General features: G+C 54.9%; 1 protein-coding gene across 1 annotated transcript; it reads left to right on the top strand.

Annotated features, from left to right (window-relative positions):
• Positions 1-3,072: 3,072 nt before the first annotated feature.
• On the top strand, positions 3,073-22,086 carry SLC47A2 (solute carrier family 47 member 2). The gene is made up of 17 exons (XM_049638082.1): positions 3,073-3,267; positions 4,229-4,330; positions 4,594-4,662; positions 5,407-5,555; positions 6,294-6,336; positions 9,754-9,824; positions 9,950-10,135; positions 10,563-10,660; positions 11,635-11,748; positions 12,477-12,544; positions 13,785-13,893; positions 14,849-14,924; positions 15,357-15,426; positions 19,522-19,654; positions 19,727-19,821; positions 20,481-20,583; positions 21,550-22,086. The coding sequence occupies exons 1-17, from the start codon at positions 3,073-3,075 to the stop codon at positions 21,768-21,770; spliced, it is 1,902 nt and encodes a 633-aa protein (XP_049494039.1). The 3' UTR covers positions 21,771-22,086.
• Positions 22,087-23,760: the final 1,674 nt, after the last annotated feature.

Here is a 23,760-nt window from a genome sequence, read left to right as displayed (position 1 = left end):
AACGGGCAGAAGTGACCTGTGTAACTTCCCAGGCTGTGTCTTGACATGAGCGTACTTTCCTCCAGGCACTTCTGGAATGTTCTCTGCTCAAGCCAACCCCGTGTGGTGAGAAGCCCAGGCTGCCCAGGGAGGCCCTGTGAAGGAAGATGCAAGTGGGCAGTATGTCAGCCTCAGCAGAGCGGGCTACCAACAGCAGGCACCCCCTTCTGGAACTGTCCAGGCTGGGCCAGGCCGGCCCTACCAACTTGTAACCAAAAGAGCCAGCTGATCCCAGCAGCCTAGTAGACTCGTCATACAAATGGTGGCTGACTTAAGACGGTAAGTGTGGGGCTCATTTCCTATGCAGGACATGCAGGTGATTTATCTGTACAGCATCCTGTCTTTGGGGGGAACCCCCTGCCCCATCCAGGGGGCACAGCTCACCCCTTCCCGCCCGCTCCTCTTCCCTTCCCAGCGCTGGCTGGCTCCTGCTCCTGTTTCCCAGAAATTGGCCTCTGGGACTGAAGGTGTTGGAGTTGAGTCATCTCAGGGGCTTGTCTTAAAAGCCCTGGGTCCAAAGGTGCCCTGATTCTCTTGTTTTCACGGCTGGCTGCTCAGCTTTCTTCAGCCAATCATCACCGGCCAATAATTATTCCCTGGGCATTCCCTCCCTCCCCCTCCCCACCTCCTTGCTCTTCGGGCATTATCTCAAGTCAGCTCCTCCTGTTTCCACCAGAGAACTGTGATTGACCCCGAAACTGAAATTGATGCGAGGGAGGACATTGTAGGTCACCATGCCCCTGGGAGGAAGGTCACCAGGGAAGTAACAGGCTCCGCGAGGTCACCGGGGATTCATGGTCCTGATACCAGGAACTGAACTGCTGATCGATGTGGTGTCTGCTTATCTGAGGCCGCAGGGGATGCGGGACAGGAGGGTGGCACACTGATCCCCGTGGTGCTGGACAACTTGGCGGGGGGGCGCCGACACCCCTGGGGTCTCACCTCCCTGGGGGACGGCGCTCCACATTGGCTGTCGCAGCTGGAGTCCCAGAAAACCAGACTGGGAGGCTGAGTCTGCAGGTGGCTGAACAGACACGCAGCAGAATTTATGGGAGGCGGTGGGGGGGGGGGGGTTAGTAGTGGGGTGTAGGGTGTTCCTTGAAAAAGTCTGGAAGCACAGTCACGTGGGAGCATTTGGAGGACTCTTCCTGGAGGAAGCAGTTCCCACCGTGCCCCTGGGCCTGAGGCAGTGACCCTGCAATGCCACCGGGGCCCTAATGCCTTGTTCCTAACCACCCCCCCCCCACCCCGGCCTGGACACCCACCCAGGGCCTGAAAGGAGTGTGAGAAAGAATAGCTTTATCCAGAAGGAAATGTAGGAATTATTAGCTTATGCAAAAATGCTGGGGAATATTGTGGGAAATGCTTTGGGGACGCCCCACCAAGGAGCTGCCTTCTGGAGAACGAGCTGGCCCTGACCTGCTGCGGCTTAGTGCCCCACTGGTCTGCACGGATAAAGCCTGACCGGAAGCAGTCGGAAGGTGCTGGACGCAGGCCATTTGCACCAAATACCTTCCATCCTGGTGGGGGGGGGTTGGCCTTCATTAAACCAGACTTTGGATTTAGATTTGCTCGCCTGCCCCACACCCACGGGGTTCACGGAGGGCACCCCCACCCCCATCGCTGGGGACTCCCACGAAACATGGATCTGACCACAGAAGTCACTTTGCTGCTGCAGGAGTAAGGCAGTGGACTTAGGCTGGTGGGGTCACTGCTCCCGCCACATGGCTCCCTGTCTGGGGACAGCAGGTGTCAGAAGAGACTCCTGAGGCCCAGGTGCCCTGAAGGAAGGTTTTTGGCCGCCCTCTCAGAAGCGGAAGCCAAACCAGCCAAGAAGGGGCCAAAGGTGAGGAGAACCAGAAAAGGCACTCGAGGATCAACAATATAAATACCGGTGATGAGCTTATTACTAGGGCGTTGTGGTGGCTTTTACCCGTTGCCCTGCCTTTTTTGGGTCGTATCCTAATAATTACAATGGTAATAAAACGTCTTCTCTTTCCCCTTTGTCCGTGGCAGCTAACTTTACTGTTTAGTGTGCAGGTTGTAGAAATTTGCGCTAGGAGCGCGACAGAATGAGGGAAGGAATATCCATCACGCAGCAGGTGCACAAGCCAGGGGAGCATTTGGGATTCTGCGCGAAGACCAGGTCTGTGCGTGCATGTGGGGAGCGGCGAGTGCGCAGGGTGTGTGCGACGTGGGTTGGAATGCACATCTTTGGTTTGTTTTCATCCTCACTCCTCTCCTTCGGCGGGGGGGGGGGGGGGGGTCTGCTCCTCCCTCCCTCCCTCCCTCCCTCCCTCTGTGCAGCTCGCACATCCCGAAGCCTGATCCAGGACTGGGCCAAGTACGGTGGTAGTTATGAGCCTCCCATGGTCTGGTCTGCCCTGCCTGTCCTTGGTAGGTCGTAGGCCACCCCTGCGTGGAAGAGAAAGAAGGTGAACTGGTCGGGCCAGAGAGGAACCTGGAAAAAATGGAGGGCGAGAGGGGTGAGCGGTTTGCCCAAGTGGGGTCACCCTGGCTCTCGGGGATGCTGCCCAAAGGGATGGTGGGCAGAGGCAGGGCTGGGGGTCCCTCCCCAGGTATCCTAGCTCCTGGCTCCAGGCCGCTGCCCCCTCCCACCATACGACTCCCAGGGCAGAGCTCTGGATGCTGCCCACCTGGACGGAATCCAGGTTCTGCTCCCTGCCTTTCTGAGTCTCCACTGTTTCATCTGTGAAATGGGAGTCGTCACGGGCACCATCATGCCGAGGGGTAGCATGCCCAGTGCCTCAGCGCAGCCCATCCGGGCCCCGTGTGCCCCCACACTGCCCCAAACCTCCTCCTCCCAGGGCTTTGCAGCTGACCGCCCTGGGACTGCCCTGGGACCGCGGACACAAGGCCCCCACAGGCACCAGCCTGGGTGACTCCCAGGTGCCCAGGACTCTATCCTGTCCCCCTCTGGTGGCAGAACCCAGGGACGCTGGGCTTGTGTGATAGGCTGCCGCAGCGGCCCCTCCTCCTGCCCCTTACTCATTAGCCAGGCTGCAAAGTAGCATGGGCTTGGCTGGGCAAGGCTGGCTGCAGGAGCGCTCAGGTATGCAGGGTGGCCGGCAGCCCAGTCTTGAACTGGACAGCGTTCGGGACACGGTCCCCCCAGACCGAGGGGGCTGTTGCCCTGCCCTCCGCAGGCTGGTCCCTGTCGGCTTTGGGGCCGAGGCGTGGACGCTCTTTGCCCTTTCCGGACCCCTGGTAAGTAGACAATGTGAGGGGCAGGCAGTAAGGCCGGCGGCAGCTGCCGTCCAGGTGTGACAGGGCTATGCCAGGAGCCGCTCACACCTGTCCCCAGGAACTGCCCACATTGACCATGTCCAGGCTGCACCAGAGGTCACCGCCCACAGCAGGTGACTACAGGACAGCCGTCCGTGGACAGGTGCATGGTGTGGCAGTGGGGCCTGACCTCGCTCAGCAGCCCCACTCAAGGAGGGACAGGTGTGTCCTCCTTAGGAAACAAATGGGAAGGCTGGGCTAAAATCCCTAGGGTGACGAATGAGACCCATTCATGCAGGAGTCCGGGGGCCTCTGCTACAGGGGGAAGAAGGGAGCCTCTGCCCATTTTATGTCCCACGGGAAAATTGCTTTAGCTATCCTTTTTTTTTTTCTGACCACAAAGACGAATCAATATGGGCACCCCATAAAAGCTGCAGATACAATGCGGGGCGCCTGTGTGGCTCAGTCAGCTAAGCGTCCGACTTCGGCTCGGGTTGTGATCGCACAGTTTGGGAGTTCAAGCCCCGCATCGGGCTCACCTTTTTGCGTGTATGTGACCTGACCAAATGATCAGTAGAGGGTTGGATGCTTGAATCAAGCTCTCTGGGCTCCAGGCTCTGTGTGTTGCTGAGTGCTTCTTGTGCATTCCTGCACTTTCAGGCAGGGAAACCGGAGCCTGGAGGTTAACCACAGAGGTTAACACAGCTGCTGACTCCAGGACGGGAGCAAGACTCGGGTCACCTGACTTCCAGCCCCGATCGCTGTGTCTGGCTCAGCCACAACGCCAGCTTCCTTGGGGCGGGGGATTGGCCCCAGGGCCCTGTGGTTTTCTGTTTTGTTTCGTTTGCAGGGTCTCTGGTGTGAGGCCCCCCACAGGACCTGGAGAAGCCTCTGTGTGGGGCTGGGCTGTACAGGGCCCTTGAGCCTGGCTGCTTTTCTCTAGTTCTTGTTCCAGGTGCTGAATTTCATGATCCACATTGTGAGCTCGGTGTTTTGTGGGCACCTGGGCAAGGTGGAGCTGGCGTCAGTGACCCTCTCGGTGGCCGTGAGTATAGCTCCCTGCTCCGTTCCGCCCCCAGAAGACAGCACGAGGGCTGACAGCTGCATTCAGAGCTGGGACCTGGGGGGGCCTCGCTCAACGGCACATGGCACGTGCAGGCCGGGCCTGGCCAGGAGGGGGCAGTGTCTCTGACTCAGCTGCAGGTCAGAGCTGCTGGTGGGTGGCCTCCCCTAGATGGAGGGTCCCCTCCTAGGGTCCCCTCCTTGGGCCCTGACAAGCCCTGTGTTTTCTCTTGTGCGTGGCTCCAGTTTGTCAATGTCTGTGGAATTTCCATAGGAATAGGCTTGTCCTCAGCCTGTGACACCTTGATGTCCCAGGTAGGTGTGCCTTTTGGAGTCGGGCGATGGGGTGCCCATCAAACAGGCGGGGGGGGGGGGGGGGACACGGCTGGTCCCGGCCTGCCTGCAAGGATTGTGTGCCATCAGGGAATTAGACCCTTCATTTTGAAAGAGTCTGAGCAGACGGGCTAGAGAGCCCTGGAGGGAATGGGGCAGAAGCAGTTCCCTGACCTCACGTGTCAAATGCTAGGGGTGCACAGAGTGGACCCCTCCTGCCCCCGGGGTGGGGGGGGTGCCACAGCCCAGCGGGGCTCAGCTTTCCTGGGGGGTGGGGGGGTCTGGACTCACAGTGGGCCCGGGGACCTGGGCTTGGTCCTGGCTGCCCCTTATCAGCATGGAGACTTGACAATGCTCTCAGAGCTTCCCTGAGAATAACGCCTTCCTACTTAGGTGCTTTTGAAGAACCGGGGACAACGGGTAGACAGAGCCTGGCGTGGAGCTAGTGCTCAGCAAATAACCGCTATTATGATTCTACCAGCGGGCTGAGCCCCTGCAGAGGAAGCCCCTCCCCCCCCCCCCCCCCACCCCCGCCAACCATGCTGCAATCAAAGGGGGCCAAATGCCTGCTACCGAGGCGTTGACAGGTGCCTGTCGTGTCCTGGGTCCGTCCCCACGGCACCAGCACTGGCTAGGAGGTTGATGCCCTGGCTGGGCTCACCCAGGGGACAGACAGAAGACACTGAAGGTGTGAGCAGCTTGACCCAGGGATGGGCTCTTTTGCAGAGCTTCGGGAGCCCCAACAAGAAGCACGTGGGGGTCATCCTGCAAAGGAGCACCCTGGTGATGCTTCTCTGCTGCCTCCCCTGCTGGGCACTCTTCCTCAACACCCACAACATCCTGCTTCTCTTCAGGCAGGACCCAGCCGTGTCCAGGTACTGCTTGGCTTCTGCCGGGAACCCGGGGAGGGACCCCCCCCCCCCCCCCCACAACCATGCTGCCAAAGAAGCCATGCCCTAGGCCCCCGTGCTTCTCTGGGTCACAAGCCGTCACAAGTGCAGCTCCTATGGGGAAGGTTCTTGGTTTTTGGACTCTCCTGCCCGGCATGCGATTCCAGCTGTGACCAGCAGGGGGAGGATACAGGGCCAGTTTTAATTCAGGAGGAAAGGCAGAAAAATGGATGGGATTTGCCTGTCCCAGCAGGTAGCTGGGGCTTCCCAGATGCTTTTGGAGACTTGAAGTGTGCACTACACCGTCTTCCAAAAAAGAGACAGAAGGGCTGAACCAAGTTCAGATGAATCACACCGTTTATTAGTAATCTTAGAAATGTCCCCTCGTGGGAATAGTGTGTTCATTTTATAGGATGGGCAAGTCATTTGCTTATTTTTTTTTTAAGTTTATTTCTATTTATTATTTATTTTGAGAGAGAGAGAGAGAGAGAGAGAGAGAGAGAGAGAGAGAGAGAGGGAGGAGAGAGCACAGGAGGGGGCAGAGAGAAAGAATCCCAAGCAGGCTCCACACTGGCAGCATGGAGCCCCCACACGGGGCTCGAACTCACAAACTGTGAGATCATGACCTGAGTTGAAACCAAGAGTTGGACGTTTAACCAAGTGAGCCACCCAGATGCCCCGGGCACAGCCTGGTCAGTTCCGGAGCTTCTGTTTCCTTCGCAGGTTAACTCAAGAGTACGTGCTCATCTTCAGCCCGGCACTTCCGGTAAGTGTCACTGTCCACGGAGCTGGGAGGACGGTGGACTTCCACCCCCCTAAACTCTGGCTTTTTCTTTGCCGCCCCACGTGCTGGGGAAGCCCATGAGCCCGCAGCGACTTTCCGCTGTGCCACTGAGGCTGGCCGAAGGGACAGCAGAATTGCAGTCCCATTCCGTCCACGCAGATTGGACTTTCAAGACGTAGCATGGCATGTTTTTTGATGAGAAAACCATTCACTGGAGAAACTGTGGGAAAGAAAACATTTTAATCGCTTCTAATCCTGCCACCCAGAGAGACTCTAGGGTCAGATCCCTTCCCAGGATTATTTCTGCGCGTGGACGCGTGGGTTCAAACACACATACATGTGTACAGTTTGAAAGAGGGTCAATGTGCGTAATATTGTGTTATTACCTGCTTTCCCCCTGATATTAGTCTCTTGATACGATTAAATAGCCTCCCACAGTATCCATTTCAGAGGCTATGCACTATCCTACAGTGTCATGATTTATCAACCAATCCTAATTTGTCAGGTATTCAGGTTGTTTCCAATATTCACTATCGGAAAGAAGATTGTGCTAAGCGTTCTTATAGAAAAATCTTTGGGGGCGCCTGGGTGGCGCAGTCGGTTAAGCGTCCGACTTCAGCCAGGTCACGGTCTCGCGGTCCGTGAGTTCGAGCCCCGCGTCGGGCTCTGGGCTGATGGCTCGGAGCCTGGAGCCTGTTTCCGATTCTGTGTCTCCCTCTCTCTCTGCCCCTCCCCCGTTCATGCTCTGTCTCTCTCTGTCCCAAAAATAAATTTAAAAAAAAAAGTTGAAAAAAAAAATTAAAAAAAAAAAAAGAAAAATCTTTGTATCTGTAACGATTTCCTTCAGGCGCATCATGGGAATTGGTGTTGTTCTGTCAATGGCTTCTGATACCAATTTGTATCAGAAATTTTTACCCCCACTAGCAACACTCTTGTCAGTGTACTATTACTCAAATATTTTTCGCCGGGCGCTTGGGTGGCTCAGTTGGTTGAATGTCCGACTTTCGCTCAGGTCGTGATCTCACATTCGTGGATTCAAACCCCACGTGGGGCTCTTTGCTGACAGCTTGGAACCTGGAGCCTGCTTCAGGTTCTGTGTCTCCCTCTCTCTGCCCCTCCCTCACTTGCTCTGTTTCTCTCTCTCAAATATAAACATTAGAAAAAAAAATTTTTTTTAAATTTTTTCCCAACTAGGAACAGTTTTCACATGCGTGTTATTGCTAATGAACATTTTTTTCATGTATTTTTTTCATCATTTTGTTTTTCTTCTGAGAACTGTCCAGACCCTTTTTTAGTGGGTTAATCTTTTCCTAATTATTATAACTCTTGTTAACTAGTATCTTAACCCTTTGCCTGTTAATTTTTTTTTTAAGTTGGTCACTTGCCTTCTAATTTTTTGATATTTTTGACCTAAAGAATTAAAAAAAAATTTTTTTTTAAGTTTATTTATTTGAGAGAGACAGAGCAAGCAGGGCAGGGGCAGAGACAGAATCCCGAGGAGGCGCCACACGGTCAGCTCAGAGCCCCATGTGGGGCTCGAACCCATGAACCGTGAGATCATGCCCCGGGCGGAAACCAAGAATCTGATGTTTATCCGACTGAGCCCCCCAGGCACACCCTTGACCTCAGGAATTTTTAATGTATATGTAACAGACCCATAAATCCCATTCTTTATGAAGTCTTTGATGAACTTAAAACCACTTAACCCATTGCAAGATTATATAAACATTTTGCCCATATTTTCTTTGAGCCCTCTCGTGGCTTTTATTTTACACTTCAGATTCTAATCTACCTAACACACTTATAAGTAAGACTAATTATTGCCTGTTCTCCCCTTTCTCCACTAATTCGTTAAATCCCAGCTAAGCAATGCATCTAGTCAGGTCGGCTTCTGAGATTTCTCACCTGACCCCGTGGCCTGTATGTCTGCTCTGGAATCCATTGCTACTCTATTTGATTTATTGAATCAGTGACACGCGTCACTAGCTGGCAGTGTTGTGTCTTTGGAACAACAGCTCCCCTTTACCCTCTATGACACCAGGGGGTGGGGTGCTTGAGGACCGATCAGGGAAGGGTGAAGATGGGGTGCTTTAAAGCATGCCAAGGCCTGGCAGGAGGAACCCCGGCTGCACCCGCCTGCCTGAGAGGCCAGTGCCATGACCCCTCTGGGGTCTGGTCAGGTCCAGATTTCCGTTGTATTATGGAAACCACCTGCAAAGGCCAGTCTGTCTCCTCCAAGGGTTTGCTAGAGCACATACTTCAGCCCTTCAGACCAAGGTGATGGTGTCTTGCCAAACAGGGCCACCTGGGCTGGGTCAGGGGAGAAACCTCCTAGAGCGTCAAAACTGTGGCAACGCCTTTACCAACTGAAGCAAGTCCCTGCCTTAAAATGCTGCTGTAAAACTTACCAGTAAAGTAATAATAAAAATGACAAACGGGATTTACATAACGCTTACCTAACATTTGGAATGCTTAAATGGGCCATATACTGTTTTATAGGTATTTTCTGATATTAACTTTAAATATATATGGATACATAGCATACACACATTATCATCCCCGTTATAGATGAGGACATTGAGGCACAGAGAGGTTAAGTGACTTGCCTAAGATCACACAGCTCGTAAAAAGCAGAGCCAACCCTTGAACGCAGGCAGTCTGTTCCAGCTCATGCTCTTAAGCCCCGTGCTATACTGAGGAGAAGCAGAAGGGAAAGGGAAGCAAAGGGAAGGGGTGGGGTAGCAGGGCGCAGGCCCTGGGACAGGCTTTGGCAGAGGACAGAAAGGGCAGGGGCAGCACCCCTGACATGCACACACTGACACGCAGGCCCTCTCTGTCCTCCCCGGAAAGGAAAGGTCCTGCCACCCCACGGGGGCTTGAACGCCCTCAGCAGGGCCTACCGGTGGCCACACTGCCGGGTCCCCATCTCCCTGCCCAGCCCAAGGCCTCTCCCTCCAGATTCTTGGTTCCAGCAGCCAGAGCCAGGCTCAAGGGCAGTCACAACCCGCGGATTTGGACTCTGATGGGCCCTTCTGTGCACGGGCCCCTGGGTGGCCTTCCTGAGCTGATGCAAGGTCCCAGCCGGCAGCAAGGAGGCCTGTTAGGCGCTGGGCCTCTTACACAAGCCTTGTGAGAGCCAACGCTGCTTGCGTATCTCGTCTGCGGTGGAGCCCGAGCCTTGAGGGGGCCTCTCCCCATAGGCAGGGCCAGAGCGCACCTGAGATGCTAAGTGGGCTTCTGCCCACCTGTGGGGTCCCAGACCTATTTTGGTGAAATAACTGCCCCTCATTCAGGTACCAGGGAAATACCTCCTGCTGTTCATCATGTGCTTGTTTGTTTTGCTTTCTTGGTAGTCGTTGTTTATGCGCGTGTCTGGTTTTTTGTTTTTATTTCACACAGGCGACTTTTCTTTACAGCCTGCTGGCAAAGTATTTGCAAAATCAGGTACGGGTCCCTGGCCAGAGGAGCGACCCCTGCCCCAACACACTGCCCCATTCCAGCGAGAAGGGGTGCCTGGGGCTTTTCCCCTTTCGGCACCCTCTGTGAACCTACTGACCAAGGCCCAGTAACGAGCCGCGTGTCCCCAGCCTCTTGCCAACCCCTGGACGTCCCCGGGCTTGTCCACACCCCCTGGCCCTGGCCCTGCCCCCCGCCCCAGCAAGGCCAGTGGTTGTTTATTTCAGGGAATCGTCTGGCCCCAAGTCCTCAGTGGCATTGTGGGCAACTGCATCAATGGCTTGGGCAACTACATCCTGGTTTCCGTGCTGAGCCTGGGGGTCAGGTGAGCACCGGGACCACTGGGCTGCAGGGGCCCACCAGGCACCCCACCCTTGACGGGGGCAGGTCAGTTGCCATCCCTGCCTTGCCAAAAGGGCAGAGGCTGCCCCTGCCGTCCAGAAGTGGGGTGTCATGAGGAAATGGGGGGCTGGTCCCTCAAGTTCTGGGGGACTCCCCACCAAGGAGACAAGGAGAGGAGCCCTCCTCATCCCTGCCCCAGCCCCCCAGGAGAAGCCGAGCGTTGGGACCTGGCAGGGGGACTCAGGGACACTGTACTAAGGTTCCTGGGTGTGGCTGATCTCTGGATGGGGGTGCTGGCTGTGCCATGCCTGGGCCCCCTTCCCTTCCATGCTGGCTTCAGGGGAGAAGTCCCCTGCCCCCAGGGCCAGAGTCGGCCCCTGGCCCCAGCTCAGCTCTCTCTCCTTTCCCAGGGGCTCTGCTTACGCCAACACTATCTCCCACATCCTGCAGACCATCTTCCTCTTTCTCTACATTGTGCTGAAGAAGCTACACCTGGAGACGTGGGCAGGTGTGGGGGACACCCTGCCTTTGGGGGGCTGAGCAGACCAGCAGCAGGCAGGACCCCGGCTCGGGCATGGGGTGTTCATTTGGCAGGTGGACGGAAGGCCCGGTGGGAGCCCCTTTGGAGGAGTCTTGTCTCGGGCTTGCCTCCACTTCCCTTCAGGGGCTCCTTCCCCTTTGCTCTACCCCTCAGCACCCCTACCCCCAAAGGCCCAGGTGCCCCCCATCCAATGTGATACGGTGCAGAGCCCTGCTGGGGACAGCCCCCAGGGGGCTCTCTGGCCAGCTCCCTGATCGCAGGTAAAACCCTAGGTGTCAGCAGTGGGCCGAGTGCTCGACATTTCCGACCCCCAGTTACTCCACACCACCTTATAATCCCCATTTTACTTACCTGGAGGAGATGGAGTGAGGGTAAACAATTTGCTCAAAACGCCAGAGGCGGCGCCCGGTGAGGCTGGACTCAAACCCGTGCCCCTGCACTCCCGGTTCTGAGCTTTCCTGCCTCCTGAAAGCTAACTCTGTAGACTGTGGGGTCCGCTTTCGGGCATTTGCGGACCAGCCCCTCCGGACGGGGCCTCATTCACAGGGCAGGGAGTCCTGTGTGGCCACTCTGCTCTCCCTGTCCGCACGGCCCTATCTGCCCCGAGAATCCAATCCTTTGACCTTGACCTCATGCCATCCTCCCAGCAACCCCTCTGGGGCGTCTGGGCAAAGAACTCAGATTTTCAGAGGAGGGAATGGAGGCCAGAAAGAGCAGGGTAGTTGCCCAAGATCTCGTGGTGTCACGGGTGGAGCGGGCGACCTTCACCCACGCCTGAGGCTCCCATCCCGAGCCACCGGGTGGCAAAACACAGGAGGCCTGGGCGTGCGGAGCTGAGCCCGGGAGTGGGCGGAGCCAAGGGCTGGCAGGGGCTCGGGCCAGTGGGTGCGCATGCGCGATGGGCTCCCTGCTCAGCGCTCCAGCGGGGCTTCTGTTCCTAGGCTGGTCCGGCCAGTGCCTGCAGGACTGGGGCCCCTTCTTCTCTCTGGCTATTCCCAGCATGCTCATGGTGTGCATGGAGTGGTGGGCCTACGAGATCGGGAGCTTCCTCATGGGTATGTAGGGGAGCGCGGCTCGGGGAACCGTGTGGGCAGCCCGGAAGCCCCCTCTCCGGATGGGTGGTTTGGCGGCCTCGGCCAGGTCGGGGCTGTTGCTCTCTCCAGGTTGTGCGCTCCCAGAAGGTAGGCCTGGGCTTTTCATGTCAGGAACCCAGCATGGCCCTGGGCCTGGCCCTGGGCAGGTGTTGGAGTCAGTGGGGGAAGCGAGGGACGGAACCAACGTGGGTGTGAGCGTGCAGGGGCCAGGCAGGCGTGGGGGGCTCTCACCTGACGCGCCTGTGCTCCCCGGAGCACCTCGTGCAGAGTCCACGCAGCCCAGGAATCGCAAGGCCCTGTGAGAGAATGGCCCTGAGAGAGCACCTGGTCCAACCCTTGCCCCTCATTTACAGATAGGTAAACTGAGCCCCAAGAATAAGAGACTGCCCGGAGTCCCAGTGGCAGCGCTGGGACCCAAACTTGGGTCTCCTGATCTTGGTCCAGGTCTCTTTTCTCTCCATATGCCATGTACACCAAGGACTTTCAACTTGAAAGTCAAACCATACCGGGAACGAACAGCCCGTAAGAAATTCCACCACAGCTGGGTGGGATTTTCCTGCCAGGCTGAAGGCCAAACGGGAACATTTTCTGTTGCAAAGCTGCCCTTGGAAGTCATCTGCCCCTTGGCCTCCAAAGCAGAGGGGAGTCCTGTTCCGTGTCCGTGAGCTCACCGAGTGTCTCTTCCACAGGCCTGCTCAGCGTGCTGGACCTCTCCGGCCAGGCCATCATGTACGAATTGGCCACCACAGTCTACATGGTGAGTATCTTATGGCGGTAACTTCCGCACGCCCTCCATGCCGGCCCGGCCCCGCTGACGGCCTGGGGTGTCACAGAAGAGGGGCAGGCTGTCCCCCTAAAGGCCATCTCTCTCTCAGATGACCTCCTTGTGCCCATTAGGTCTGGGCCCTGCCAGACACACACAGGTGGCCCCCAGCTGCTCCACCGAGAGCAATACTGAACTCCCATGATGTTAGAATTTTTAAATTAATCAGTGCCACTTAAAAACGGGAATATTTCACATCATAATCTGAAGTTTTGCATTTTCTTGGAAAACGGGACATTCTGTTTAGCAGCAGGCCCACATTCCTGCAAACCCGAGTCAGCGAGAGCTCGGTGACCACGTCCCTGGCTGGGGGGTTCACTGCTGTCCCCCACCCCCCCACCCCCCCTGCAGCCCCATAGCTCCCTCCTCTTCTTACAGAGACATGAGTTGTCCCATGTGACTGCGTATGCCTCTGCCAGCTTCCTGGGGACATGCAGACTGCGACCCCTTGGGGACATGCAGTCTGAGTTTAAGGAAATGATTCACAAAAGTCTACACTTACAGCACTAAGGTATAAGGTGCTTAATTTTACAAAGGGTTTTCCCAGAATTTTGTTTTTCTAACAGGGAGCTTTTCTGGCATACTTAAGACCACATTCAACTCTTAAAAATGCACTTACTTACGAGGTTTTGGCAACACATTGATTCTGGTTGCAGGGCCAGTCTGGCTGTGATTTGTTTTTTAATTTTTTTTTTTAATGTTTATTTATTTTTGAGAGAGACAGAGACAGAATATGAGTGGGTTAGGGGCAGAGAGAGAGGGAGACACAGAATCGGAAGCAGGCTCCAGGCTCTGTCAGCACAGAGCCAGACGCGGGGCTCGAACTCATGAGCCGTGAGGTCATGACCTGAGCCGACGTCGGACGCTCAACCAACTGAGCCACCCAGGCGCCCCTGCCTGTGATGTCTGATGGTGCCGGTGGGGGCAGGACTGACGGGCTTGCTGAGGGTGCCCCCACCCCATCTCCCAACCTCAGCTGTGAATGCCCTCTCTCCTCACGCTGCCTTCCTGGGATCCATCCTGTCTTCCTGCTTTCCTCCAGCTGGCCCCCTGATGGAGGGTTAGAGGGCTGTTCCCCCGGCACAAGCCTCTTCCTGGCTCAGGATCCAGCCCCCCAGCCCCTTCCAGGGGCAGGAGGTTGATTCTACTGATGGCCCCTTATCTCTGATCGCAGATTCCCCTGGGGCTCAGCAACGCCGTCTGTGTCCGTGTGGGGATGGCCCTGGGAGCTGCAGATACAGTGCAAGCCAAGCGGTGGGCCAAGTCAGGCATGCTTTGCACAGGTGGGTGGAATCCTCCGGGGGTGGGGGCGGGGCTTGGGAAGTTGGAGCCTGGGGCAGGGGACAAATCTGCAATACCTGGCCCAGAGGAGCCCCAGCTGAATTGACCTCCTACCCTCCCCCCCCCCCCCCCCCCCCCCACCCCCTCCTCTTCCCCCCCACCAGCAAACCTCTCTTGTCCTGCATTCCTTCCCTGCTGCTGTTCTCGGGTTCTCCCAGGGACAGGTCACCAGTTTCCACCTTCATGTGACCCTGTGAAGTCCCCTTCTCCCCAGACTTCTGCCTCCATGTCCAGGGGCCTTCTGCAAATTTGCCTTCCCAGCATCCCCAAGGATCTCAGGACCTGCCCCATCCCACCCCTCAGGACCAACCGATCTTGTGTCCCCTTCCCGGGCTCTGCTTTCTGAGGCTGACAGATTCAGATCAGCTGTGGACACCAGTGGTTCTCAGGCTTTAGACTATCAGAATCAGCTGGAAAGAATCAGCTGGAAAGATTAGAATCAGATTGGCAGGCCTCCCCCCCCATGGAGTTTCTGATTCAGTAGGTCTGAGATGGGGTCTGAGAACCTCCATTTCTCTTTTTTTTATGTTTATTTATTTTTGAGAGAGACAGACAGAGTGTGAGTGGGGGAGGGGCAGAGAGAGGGGGAGACACAGAGTCCGAAGCAGGCTCCAGGCTCCGAGCTGTCAGCACGGAGCCCGACACGGGGCTCGAACTCACAGACGGCGAGATCATGACCGGAGCCAAAGTCGGATGTTTAACCGACTGAGCCACCCAGGCGCCCCTGAGAACCTCCATTTCTAACAAGTTACTAGGTGATGCTGTTGCTGCTGGTCCCGGAACCCCACTTTGAGAACCACAGGGGGAAAGGCATTTCCTATGCCTTCCTGCCTCGCACTGACCTAAGCTGCTCCTCCAGGGGTTGGGGGCAAATGCTCTTCCTTTGGTCTCTTCCAGGCGGCACCTCGCTGGTTGTGGGCATCTTGCTGAGCACCCTGAAAAATAAACTGGGGCGTATTTTTACAAATGATGAGTAGGTAATCAGTTTTCTTCACTGACTTCTGGGAAATGTCAGAGTGGCTTGCAGCTGGTCCTCAGAGATTCGTCACCTGGCTGGTTCAGCACCAGGTCCAGAGGAAGCAGGACCAGCCGCGACTTTGCTCTTGCTGGGAAGAAGCTATAGCATTGATGCTTCTCCCCCCGGACCATGGCCTCTGTCACTTGCTGGTCCGTAGACAGGATGCCGAGGGCAGGCAGTACAACATTGCGGGGCTCTCCTGGAGCTTAGGGCTCCATGCAGAAACTTAGGGCTGGGAGTGTCAGGTTTGTGTGTTTGTGTGTGGGGGGGTAACTACTTCCGTTCCAATCATTTTTAGGAGGAGGCACAACAGGGAGGGCGTGGGTCTCAAGAACGCAGTGATGTCTTAATGCTCCAAGTGAATATTCTTTCCGGTTTCTCCCGCAGACAAGTCATTGCCCTGGTGAACAAGGTCTTGCCAATTTACACCGTCTTTCAGCTCTTTGAGGCCATCTGTGTGAGTACTGCCCTGATGTGAAGCCTGACTCTCCTGTACGAGTCCATGCTCACGGGCCCTCCCTGAGGCCTCGTCGGGCTGCGAGGATTAACCCATTCAAACATGTAAAGGGGGATGGGGCGCCTGGGTGGCTCCGTCGGTTAAGTGTCCGACTTCAGCTCAGGTCATGATCTCACAGAGGGTTCGAGCCCCGAGTCCAGCTCTGTGCTGACAGCTCAAAACCTGGAGCCTGCTTCAGATTCTGTGTCTCCCTCTCTCTCTGCCTCTCCCCTGCTCATGCTCTGTCTCTCTCTCTCTCTCTCAAAGATAGATAAACATTAAAAAATAAATAAAAGTTAAAAAACTTGTAAAGGGCTAACTCTGTAGTAAGTGCCCAAGGTGTCTGCTTGGATTAATTCTATTATTATTCAAAACAATGAATCCCCTTCTCTTCTGCAATTCCAACAAGCCAAAAGACGCATGCGGATTGGCAAAAAAAACAAAAACAAAACAAAAAAAAAACACCTGAAAAATTACACCCACATAAACTCACAAATGTGGATGATGTGAATTTTAAAGAGCATGACATAAAACAAGAAAACACTGAAGTCTCCTTTTATTATTTTTTTAATTCATTTATTATTTTGAAAGAATGTGCATGTGCACAAGCGGGGGAGGGGCAGAGAGAGCGATGGGGAGAGAATCCCAAGTGGGGTCCACATTGTCATACGCCTGATGTGGGGCTCGAACTCACGAACCTCAGGATCATGACCTGAGCTGAAATCGGATGCTTAACCGACTGAGCCACCCAGGTGCCCCCAAATCCTCATTTTATTTTTATTTTTTTTAATTTTTGAAATTATGTGTGTTTATTTGGAGAGAGAGTACAAGTGGGGGAGGGGCAGAGAGAAAGGGAGACACAAAATCCGAAGCAGGCTTCAGGCTCTGGGCTCTGAGCTGCCAGCACAGAGCCCAATTCAGGACTTGAACCCACGAGCCGTGAGATCATGACCTGAGCGAAGTCAGACGCTTAACTGACTGAGGCACTCAGGCACCCCTCCCCTTTAAATATTGGACAGAATTCACCAGTGAAGCCATCTGGGCCTGGGTTTCTGTCAGAAGATTTTTAAATTAATTCAATTTATTTATTTGTCTCTTCACTTTCTATTTCTTGAGTTACTTTCAGTAATCTGTGTCTTTCAAGTAACTTATTTACTTCAACTAAATTTGTCTAATTCTCTGGCACCAAGTTGCTAATAGTATTTTCTTATAATCTTTTTCTGTATGGTCAGTAGTAATGTCTCTTCTTTCACACCTGACTTTGGTCATTTGGGTCTTCGCTTTCTTATTTTCTTGGTCTTATTTTACCAAGGTCAAATCCTTGGCAAATGTTCATCCTTTTTGTGGATATTATCAAAGACCTAAAATTTTGGGTTTCGTTGATTTTCTGTGGTTTTTTTCTGTCGTCGATTTCAGTAATTTCCCCTGTCATCATTATCCCCATCCTTCTGTTTTATTTGGGTAGAGTTTGCTCTTCCTTGTTTCTTAATGTGGGGTATTAGGCTCTGGATTTGAGGGCTTTCTTCTTTTTGGATATAGGCATTTACGGCTGTGCGTTTCTAAGCACCGTGGTAGTGGCACGTACTAAATTTGATATGTCGTTTTATTCTTCGTTCAAAATATTTAAAACTTTCTCCTGCTACTTATTCTTTGTGTTAACCAAATGTTGGGGGCATGCCCATTTTTCTTCCTTGTAGGCGTCTCTAATTGAATTCTCTTGTGTGGCCTTGCACAGCCCCATCCCAGAGAACGTCAAAGCGTGTGTGACCTTTCTCTGAGGCCTCTTGTCGTATTTAGGAATTTGCCTGGACTATTTATTTCTGTGAATCCCGCCTCCTCTACAGCCTGGAGCTGCGATCTCTACTCAGTTTTGTTTTCTGGGTTTTTCTCTATGCTTATTTTAGGCTTAGCTTCCTAGGGGTCACACCCTTTTGTCCGCACAGCTCGGTGTTGAGGCAGTTGTTGGTCGGAGGTTGTGTTCAAACACCTGACAGCTCGTGAGGCTTCCGTTCTCTGCCGAAGGATCTGAATGTGCATGGGGGCTGTTTTCGAGTCTGCCCGGCTCTTACTTCCTTCTGGGTTCTCGCGTGTCTCTTCCATCCACGTGCACAGGCTCCATTGTCCACGACGTGTGGGAGGCTGGGGCCTGCCCTGGTCTCCGCTGTGTGCACACACAGCCTGCAGTCAACTTGGAATATGTGCGGAACGTATCGAGCTCCCTCTCCCCGCCACCCGGTTGTTTCGCCTCCCTGTTAAATCCCTGCCTAGCGCACCGGTCCGCTGCCTCTCCCAAACAGACCCAAACCTTCTCAACCGCACGGACTGGTGGGGCCACTGGCCCTTCCTGGGTACTTGCCTCTGACGTTGTCACCGTGACTCAAAATGCTTTAAAGGGCTTCTCAACCTTGGCACTGTGACATTTTGGGATGGAGAATCCTTGGTTGTAAGGGGGCCGCCCTGTGCCCTGTAAGGTGTTTAACAGCATTCAGGGCTTCAACCCTATGCAGGTAGCACTCCTCGGGTTGTGACAACCCAAACCATCCCCCGACACTTGCCAAGTGTCCCCTGGAGGGCGAAAGTCGCCCCCGGGGTTGAGATATACTTGTTTAGAGCTCATCAATCATAATTTGGGAGAAGTCTTCTTCTAACCAAAAGATATCTTCTATGTCAAAATATATAACAATGGGAAATGAACATGCCACATTCAGAGTTCAAGAGGCACACACCTCCCATCCCGAATGCATTACCTCTTTGCTCAAAAGTGTGAAAGCAAACGACAAAATACTCCACATCCTTCGTCTTTTTTTTTTTTTAAGCTTATTTATTTTGAGAGAGAGAGAGAGAGCGGGGGAGGGGCAGGGAGAGGGGGAGAGAGAGAGAGAATCCCAAGCAGGCTCTGTGCTGCCAGCACGGATCCCAGTGTGGGACTTGAACCCACTAACCGCGAGATCATGACCTGAGCCGAAACCAAGAGCCGGATGCTCAGCCGACTTGAGGCCCCCCAGGCGCCCCGCTCCACATCCTTTATCTTAACAAAATGAAAATAACCGAATAGCTATTCGTCAGTAGCACTGCCCAAGCATGAGCTGTGCCTGTCGCTCTTTAGTTCCTCAGCTCTGAGATCAGGCTGGGAGGATGACCCTAGGAAAATAAAGCAGGGTTAGTGCTTTCTCCAAAGTCGTTCTTGCCCGTGAGCATTATGGGGACAGGAGCAAGCAAGGACTGCGTGTCTCATCTGGAGCAGATGACGCCTTTGTTTGCCACGTGCGGTATCCAGAATGATGGCCCCCCCCCAAAGATCTCCACATCCTGATCCCCAGACCTGTGAATGTCGGGTGGCAAAAGGGGACTTTGTAGATGTGACTAAGTGAAAGGTCTTGACATGGGGAGATTATCGTGGATTATCCAGATGACCCAAAGTAATCGCAAGGGTTCTCACAGGCGAGAGAGGGGAGGGAGACAGAAGGAGATGGAAACACCACGACAGCCGCAGAGGGTGGACCGATGCCACCACTGTCTGGGGGCCGGGAATGCAGGGCGGCCTATAGAGGCCAGAAAAGGCAAAGACACACAAATTCTCCGCAGGGGCCTCCAGAAGGAACCCGCCCTGACTAGAGGGCGGTGAGACCCATTTCAGACTCGTAACCTCCAGGACCAGAAACCAGTGCACGTGTCTTGTTCCAAGCCACTAATCTACAGTAATTTGCCACAGCAGCACTGCCAAGGCAACACAACTCTGTGTGACGTCAGTCCAGCCTCCGGGGCCAGCTGGTGGTCGGTTTCCAATTTTACCTTGAGTTTCTAGAGAGGCAGTCCTAGTGTGGAGGGGAAGACGGGGCCTCTGGAGTTGTGTTCAAGACACAACCACTCTTGTGCAGCCGTGGGCAAGTGACTTGCCCCGACTCGGTCTCCCCACAGATGGGGACAAGAGCACCATTGTTGGGCTTAGAGTGAAATCAGGCCGTGCGACATGAGTGGCTTAGAAGGGAGCCCGCTGCAGGATCCCTGCCGTCAGGCTCACGCCCACCTCTCGCCCCTTTCTGCCTCCCCTCCCAGTGCGTCTATAGCGGAGTTCTGAGAGGAAGCGGCAAGCAGGCCTTTGGAGCCGTCGTGAACACGGTCATGTATTATGTCATCGGCCTCCCGCTGGGCATTGTTCTGACCTTTGTGGTCAGAATGGGAATCATGGGTGTGTGCTGCAAGGGAAAGTGGGGGGAGGCCTGGGAGGACGCTGTCCCCATTTGTCACTTGTCTCCCCCAGGCCTCTGGCTGGGCATGCTGGCCTGCGGCCTCCTGGGAGCTGCTGCGTTTGCTGTCTACACCACCCGGATGGACTGGAAGCTAGCTGCAGAGGAGGTGAGTGTGCAGAGATGCTCAGAGCACATCAGGCCTCAGCAGCAGTGACCTGTGGGATGAGCTGGGAGGGCGGGGGGTCACGGAAGGGCCCCCTCAGCCTCAACATCTCTGGGCACCGTAACTGGACCCCAGACAGTGCCAGGATACGGTCTAATTTCAAGGAGAGGCACACACACCAAAAAGCTTCCACAGCCAGCCCAAGCTGCTTGAAACCAAAGCAAAGAGCTCAAACTAGTCTGAACCCAGATGAGCCCCCAAGAGTGTGTGCCCGACTTTGGAAGGGGGAACACCATCACTCTGTCCAACATCCTCTTGGCCAAACATTTTTTTTTTCTTTTTAATGTTTATTTTTGAGAGATAGAGCACGAGCAGGGGAGGGGCAGAGAGAGGGAGACACGGAATCCAAAACAGGCTCCAGGCTTTGAGCTGTCAACACAGAGCCCGATGCAGGGCTCGAACCCACAAACCGTGAGATCCTGACCTGAGCCGAAATCAGACGCTTAATTGACTGAGCCACCCAGGCGCCCCTTGGCCGAACTTTTTAAACAGGGGAGGCCCACGCCTGCTTCTCAGACACAGTAACGGTGACAGCTCGGTCTGAAGGCAGAGACGGAGGGGTGGGGGGTCCACTCTCAAAGACCCCGAATCTGCTCTTTTAGGCCCAGAAACATGCCGGACTGCTGCCGCAGAGCACTGACAGCACGGTGGCCACGGTGGCCACGGTCCCCCGACCCGGGCCTGCAGAAGCCGTCACCTCTTCAGGTAACGTCGCAGTGCTTCAGCCAGGTGGGCCCCACTGCCAGTGGCAGCCTCTTCCTTGTGTGCCCCAGGCAAGTACAAGTCCAAGCCGCCGGTCCTCCTCTTGGCACAAACATGGTGTTCTAAGCGCCAGGAAGACGACACCACTCCCTGTGACTCAGAGGCCCCACGTGAAGCACGTCACGTCCTTAGCCTCGTGAGGCAGCCAGCTGTAGCCCCATCCTCGGGTGAGGGAGCCAGGCTGAGAGCTTAGGTCTCTCCCCCGACGATGGTCCCGCAACTGGAAAAGGTGAGACGATCCCAGTGTGGGCCCATCAGACTCAAGGGCACGTGCTCACCACGGAAGCCCAGCCCAGGCCAGAAGGCCACATCCCGGCCTACGGCAGCTGGGTCTCGGCGGGTCCGCCTGGCTGGACTGGCTGGTGGGGGGGCACTTCCCCTGCCTGCCTCTCTGTACCCCATCAGACAGGCGGGCACCTCTGGTGTATATCCAGCGTCTCTGTGATGCAGCGATGGCCTCGGCCCGAGGCGCAGGGGCCCTCCCATCCCAGGCTGGTGAGGGGCGCCAGGTCTGGGTATCCGCAGCCCAGAGCCCTCACTTATCCGGTGACCTCATCTCCCCCGGGGCCCTGCCGTCGTCAACACAGCAGCGAGCTAGCTGACAAACACTCCGGGAGCCTAGAGCGTCACGAGAGACGAAGGTGAGGTCCGACCGTCTGAGCGTTTAAGACGTGCTCCGAAGGCACGTGTGGGAGTGACACCCCATCGCGTGTCATCACAAGGCTCAGACGGGAACGCGCCTCACGTGATCTTACGAGCAGCTTTCTCTCTGCGTCACGCTCACGTGTTGAGGTGTTTTCCCACATCATTGCACCCAGCGTGACAAAGGCAGCCAGGCTTCCTGGTTCCAAGGCCACAGCTGTCTCCCAGGCCCCCGGCGCCACTGACTGCTCCCGTTTGCCTCCGCAGTGGCCACGGGTGCCTCTCCTGGCGTCACCCTGACAACGTATTCAAGGCCCGAGAGCCACCTGGACCTCTTCAGGGCTCCGGAGGCAGCCCAGGCCCTTCCAGCTCCGGCCAGCAGACTGTCAGCCAGACAGCTGGCCATCCGCCGCGGGGCCGCCCTGGGGATGGCGTCAGGCACGCTGACGGCCGGGCTGGTCGTCCGGGTCCTGACCGCCAGACACTAGCCGAGCGGCTCGGAGACGGAAAGGAGGCCAAGGGTGGCCGCACCCACAGGCCTCCACACCGGTCCCCCTACAACAGCACCCTGGGGATCCAGTGCGGGTGGATGGACACTTTGGACCGCATCTCAAAAACAAAACCTTCGGCCGGCGCCTCGTGTGACGTGACGGTTCTGTCGACCTGGCCTGCTCTGCTCTGCTCTTTAAGAGGACGTCAGCCGACCGGAGAGGGACAATCCTGGGGTTGCTTCAAATCGGGAGATTTCAAATCAAGACACAATGTAAAAAACCAGTTACCCAATTAAAAGCTACATATTTCCTAGGTGAGTCTGCCGCCCCCCCCCCCATCTGTTCACAAAGCCTTTGAGAAGCTTGGACAAGGGGGCCCACGGGCCCTGCATGGGCAGCCCGGTTCGCCACGCCTCCCATGTGCCCTGTGCCCCGTGCCCCACGGGCCCCTGCAGATCCAGGCACTGGCAACCCCGAAGGGGCAGGTGGCCGTCCACAGACCCTTCATTCCATCAGCATTGTGCCGATCACAGACCTTGAGAAACCCTTGTTCTTACAGCAGCGATGGGGTAGAAACAAGAGTAGCAAAACCAGATCGATCGCTTGGCCATGCAGCCTGGGGGTGAATGCAACGCCGACCCAGATTTCAGGCTGCTTGTCTTTGTGGCCTGGGACTGCCGAATATTTTCAGGCTGCACGCTGTCATCCAAAGTGGAGACAGTCTGGCCTCCGCTGCCACAGTCCCTTAGGCATCAGTGGCTCTACACACGTTCACAAACAAAATGATCAAAGCCAATTAAAAAAAAAAAAAGTACACACAGGATGTAATCCCTGTTTGAAGAGTCAACGTGAATTCATGTTGTTTTCGGTACCTGGTGACAGTCCAGGCCTCCCGCTCACAGGGAGGAAGAAGCTGATACCCTCGTCCGTGACACAGACACCTTAGCTTCTGGCAACCAAACAAAACGACTGAGGACAGGGAACAGAGAAGCAATGCCGTCGTTTCCCCAGAGGTGCTCTAGGGTTGAAAAAGGATCGCGAGGAAAGGGTTCCACGGTCAAGGAAGTTTGGGAAACGACCCCCACTAAACGCCACACAGGTTCTACAGGACTCGGATCCTTTGAGATGCTAGTGTGCTTTACAAATGCTGACACACAGGATGGGTGGTGGGATCAGTGTTTGTGTAAAACCTTATGGAATTAGTGTTCCTGGAGTACTCTTACGGAAACACTTGGTTTAGACTGGCAAATGGGGATAGGAGGGCTTAGCTGGAAAAACCCTAAACTCCACGGGTGCTTTAAAAAATAAAAACCTGTAAGGGACAGAGAAAGCAGAGCTGGAGAAAATCTTCTTGGCTAAGAATTTCAGGGAGAAAGGACTTAAAGTTGATGAATACCACCTCTGAACAGATGAAGGCCAAAAATGGATTTATCGTTGGGGCAAAATTTCCGGCCAAAGAATGGTCTCTATCGGGACATAAGAGGTTCCCCACTAGGAATCTTCTTAAAATTCATGCCACTTTTGGGGCGCCTGGGTGGCGCAGTCGGTTAAGCGTCCGACTTCAGCCAGGTCACGATCTCGCAGTCCGTGAGTTCGAGCCCCGCGTCGGGCTCTGGGCTGATGGCTCGGAGCCTGGAGCCTGTTTCCGATTCTGTGTCTCCCTCTCTCTCTGCCCCTCCCCCGTTCATGCTATGTCTCTCTCTGTCCCAAAAATAAATAAAAAACGTTGAAAAAAAAAATTAAAAAAAAAAAAATTCATGCCACTTTTATCAAATATGACGTATTTATTTCGCAGCAGAACATAGTAGCAGACAAGCCAGTGATTTAGCGTAACTAGAAATCACAGGGCACAATTTAATGTGCTAAACGAAAGCTCCGTATTGAAATTTTGTCTAAGGTATTTCGTGACCGATTATCCTGACATCTTAAACTAGCCTAGTGATTGGCACGGCATCCTGTGATGAAGACAGTGAACTTCAGACAGCCT

Source organism: Panthera uncia, chromosome E1 (assembly GCF_023721935.1).
Source record: "Panthera uncia isolate 11264 chromosome E1, Puncia_PCG_1.0, whole genome shotgun sequence".
In the NCBI taxonomy this organism is placed as follows: Eukaryota; Metazoa; Chordata; class Mammalia; order Carnivora; family Felidae; genus Panthera; species Panthera uncia.
The sequence above is the reverse complement of the archived record's forward strand: the minus strand, read 5'-3'. Positions and strand labels throughout refer to the sequence as shown.